This window comes from Xyrauchen texanus, chromosome 4 (assembly GCF_025860055.1).
Source record: "Xyrauchen texanus isolate HMW12.3.18 chromosome 4, RBS_HiC_50CHRs, whole genome shotgun sequence".
Taxonomy (NCBI): Eukaryota; Metazoa; Chordata; class Actinopteri; order Cypriniformes; family Catostomidae; genus Xyrauchen; species Xyrauchen texanus.
In genome coordinates, this window is record NC_068279.1 from 54,621,737 (window position 1) to 54,626,229 (window position 4,493).

A 4,493-nucleotide genomic window follows, 5' to 3' on the forward strand; every position below is an offset into this window, starting at 1 on the left:
GGCCACTGCTCTTAATGTGGTGTAGAAGAGTGGGCCACATGGCAGCCAATGATATAAGTATATTTTAGATTTTTATGGATTAAAATAAAATTTTGAAAAGTCATCATTTTCCATCTTAATTGTATGTGATGGGGTCGAGTTGTTAAGCCTGACAGTACCCTCCCTGACTATAATACACCTCAAAAAATGAATAAAAAGTGTGATATCACTCACCTTCTTCTGCACCATGCTGTTGAAGAGAGCTGAATGATGCAACTTCCTGTGAATGATGTCACATATGGGTGGAGTCTAAATTATTATGGGCGGAGAATGGTTGGCGTGACGGGGTTGAGTTCAGACTGAGGGACGTAACTTTATAAGTTGTTTTTTATCAAATATTTTGCATTTTTTTATTATTTTTCTTTTCAAAAGCAAAGAACACACATAAATACTTGCATTATTGCCAAAAATTATAGACACTGTGCACATTTTATTAATTATTTTCAAAGTACAAATTCTGTGAAGAACCTCAGGGACATGACAAAATGCTTGCTGTAAGACAGAAATAATATTTTTTTTAATGATAAAAATTATTTAAATTCAATAATTATTTGTATTCATTATAAAGGAGATACCAAAGTATTGTGAAAATCTTTTAACATTTAATTTTGGTGAACCACCACTTTCAAAAATCTAGGGGACTGAAATATTACCGAATCCCAGGAATGACCCAAATATTCTATAATTTGTGTTCTGGTGAAGAAAGAAGGTCACATCTGGGATGGCATGAGGGTGAGTAACTGATGCAAGAATTTTCCTTTTTGGGTGAACTTTCTCTTTAAAATAGCTTTATGTACCAACATTGATTTGCCAATACTGTAAAAATGTTTTAATCATTGTTATAACAGCATATTTGTTTTCATCCATTTAACTTGCAATAATGTGTCATATCTATTCTATTTTTTTTTTCAAAGTTCAACTTGATTTTCCTCAAAGTTGTTTAAAAATTGTTATTATTTACTCTCTTGATGTTCCAGACTCATGTTTTCATAAGAAGAAATTTTGAAAGAATATTCATGCTGCTAAGGACATTATTCACGCTAGCGCCATCTTTGATTTCTAATGGAAATGATAATGAGGCTGTGCGGGATAGATATACAGTCTCTTCAATGGGCTTTCCTGCAGTTTAAAGTGTTTTTGGATCATTTTGCGTACAAAACATTGATACAATATTTGTCCAAGAACACCCAGCATACAAAAACCTAGACAACATGAGTTGTGGAAAATCAGATGTGATCTAGGAGCTTTATACCGTTCTGGCCATTGAAGAGACTGTAAGTAAAGATGGCACTCGCGTAAATAAGGTCTATTCTGTATAACGTCCCTCCTGTTGTGTTGAGTTTTGCCAAGTCCATGCCAGTCTAATTTGTATTGTTTGCATGTTTGTGACTGAACACATTTGCCATTGAATAAAATGTAAAATGAACTAAAGTTGGAATATTTGAAACAAAAAAAAAGGATTAGCTGTGCATTGCCAAAAAAATAACAAATTAAGTTATACTTAAAATACTAGGGCTGTGAATGGATTAATATATATATATATATATATATATATATATATATATATATATATATATATATATGGACTTGGCAAAACTCAACACAACAGGAGGAACGTTATACAGAATAGACCTTATTTACGCGAGTGCCATCTTTACTTACAGTCTCTTCAATGGCCCGAACGGTATAAATAAATTATATTAATAAATTAATCGCACAATTATTTTTAGATATGTCTCATAGAACTTGCAAGAAATTGGTTAGTCATAATTTCTTTAATAATATGATCAGGCAGATTCAATTCATATTTAACTTTATTGGCAAGTGAAACTTAAGTGTACATTGCCAATACGTTATCAGACAGTATACATACAGATACAGATAAAACATATTGAATACTGAAGTTTTCTTGCTTCTATTCAGTCTCTACAAGTATACCTGGCTGGAGTATGCCGCTGAACGTCCAGCTCTGTCAGTCTCTATTTCACGATTGCACTTTTGAAACTGATTCAGGTGACAGAACAAAGGGAAGTCCATGCCAAGAAAACTTTTTTTTTTGCACATTTGTGACTGAATTAAAGTTAGAATATGTGAGCAAAATTAATTGCAAACAAATTAAGTAATGCTTTTAAGTTTCATGTAAGTCCAAATAATGTACATTTAAAATGAATACTTTTTTTGTATATAATTTTTTGTATGGTAAAATTATTTTACTGATTATAACAACAACTTTGTTTTTAAGCATATAACACAATTTCTGTAATTTCAACTCAAAGCTTCAGCTTGATTTTCTTCAGTTGTTGAAGAGGCGCACTGATTTATGGTTGTCAATTTGGCACCCCTTTAATTGTACTTTAAGGCAGTAATTGTAGTGGATTGATTTTTTTAATTTCAGTGTACACTCTACTTGATCCATTAAGCCTATAAATCCAGTCTATCCTGAAAGAATGTGTTTGACAAATGAAGAATAGTTGATACAGCCATTGGCGTCCTCCTGTCCTGCCATCAGTCGCTCCACCTCATCTTCTGTCATGCGTTCGCCAAGCGTGGCCAGAACGTGTCGCAACTCAGCCCCCATGATGGTTCCATTACCTTCTTTGTCAAAAACCCTCAGACCCTCCACAAAGTCCTCAAAGTTGCCCTGATCCTTCGAGCGGGAGATGTGCTGCAGCATCGGCAAGAAGGTCTCAAAGTCCACCAGCTTGGTGCTCATCTCTTCTGGTCTGGGTTTTCCCAGGACCTTCAGTACTTCAGAGTTGGTCGGGTTCTGACCCAATGCTCGCATCACGTCCCCACACTGGGCGTACGTGATCTTCATTTCTCCTTTCATTGTGCGGTCAAACAGCTGAAAGGCCTCTTTGAACTCTTCGATCTGGTCTGCAGTGTACTCCAGAGTGATGCTCTTGGGATCAAAGTCTGGTTCTTTTGGAGCTTCGGGTTCTGGCGGTGGAGCCATTTTGGGGGCTGCTGGGGCCGGAGCAGCTTCCTTCTTGGGTTCAGGCTTCTTGGGCTCCGGCTTCTTGGGTTCGACTTTCTTGGGAGCCATGGTGCTGATGGGAAGACCTTCCTGGACGAGCAGGGAAATTGCAGACCGAATGGGAATGAGCTGATCTGTACAAAGAGGCAGATTGTCTGTTAAAGCTTTTATATCATTTGGTCCCAGGGAGGAGAGATCAGACTGACAGCCAAGTCCTGTAACAAACTATAAAAGGAAGAAATCCAAAATAGACCTGTGTGGCAATTGCATCAACAATGAGCTATTGTTCCCAGCTGCTGTGACTGATAGTGACAGAGAGACTCCTATCAAAGCTTTTCCTGCTGCTTTGGGTTTACATGGACCACATAACTCATTCAGAAGTGATGCTTTGACCCCATTGTGTTTATACAAGGACAACGTCACATACTGTGGGGTCCAAAGCAAAAGGCTGCTTGTTGAAAATTGTGTTTTGTTTTTCTCTTGAATCAACCATTTGTCCGAAAGTTCAATTAATATGATTTTAAAAATGTCTTGAAAAAAACTGATTGGCAATATTTCAAAAGAGCATCCTGTGTGCTGCAATGGAAGAAAATAAGTGACCTTTGTTCAGTTCCTATTAAATTGTGCTTTTAACCATTTTTAATGACATTTGACTTTTTACCAAAAATATCACCAAAATTATGCTTGTAATCCAAAAGTTAGAGTATTTATTTATTTAAACTATTATAATATATATATATATATATATATATATATATATATATATATATATATATATATATATATATATATATATATATATATATATATATATATTTTTTTTATTGGGATGCTTGTTAACAGGAACAACATACACCATCTACAGTATGTCCCCAAGATTAAGGCTATATTTCTACAAATTTGGATCTAGTTGAAGTATATAATTTAAACTCCTTTTGCATATTAAATGCAATAGTAAAAGTGTTTTGTTTTTCTCTATATACATGCTTCTATAACAATTCTGGCTAAGGAAACGTTTGTATGATTTTAAAGCTCCTGACATGTGATTTTCTCATGTGTTATTTTTACCTACCACCAAACATGTAATTCTTCATTTTGATTTGACACTTTTTCAACATTAATTACACACAAATGGTTACCTGTGTCTTTTTAAAGCAAGCATCTCTTCTAGGCTAAATATAACAGTGGATAATGGTGGATTTTGAGAGGGTGACAGCTGTAGTGTCACAGTAAAGCTATTTCAGGCTCGAGACATGAGGAGTTACCACCAGTGGCTTTTCTTTGTTTATACAGTACATTTAAGAAAGAAAATGACATTAGAGTGAACTCACTCTTGTGAGTCACCTTAAAATCAAACAACAAAATGCATTAATATTACAATGAACAGCTTAGCACCAACAATATGCAAAATTATTCAGAGGACATATCCTGAATTGGAAAATATATAATTTTGTAAATGAATAAAAAACAGCAGAAG

General features: G+C 34.8%; 1 protein-coding gene across 1 annotated transcript; it reads right to left on the reverse strand.

Moving 5' to 3' along the window:
* Nucleotides 1-1,835: 1,835 nt before the first annotated feature.
* LOC127637486 (myosin light chain 4-like) lies at nt 1,836-3,140 on the reverse strand. The gene has a single exon (XM_052118581.1). It carries the CDS (start codon nt 3,083-3,085, stop codon nt 2,474-2,476), a length of 612 nt encoding a protein of 203 aa, XP_051974541.1. The 5' UTR covers nt 3,086-3,140; the 3' UTR covers nt 1,836-2,473.
* Between the last annotated feature and the right edge of the window lie 1,353 nt (nt 3,141-4,493).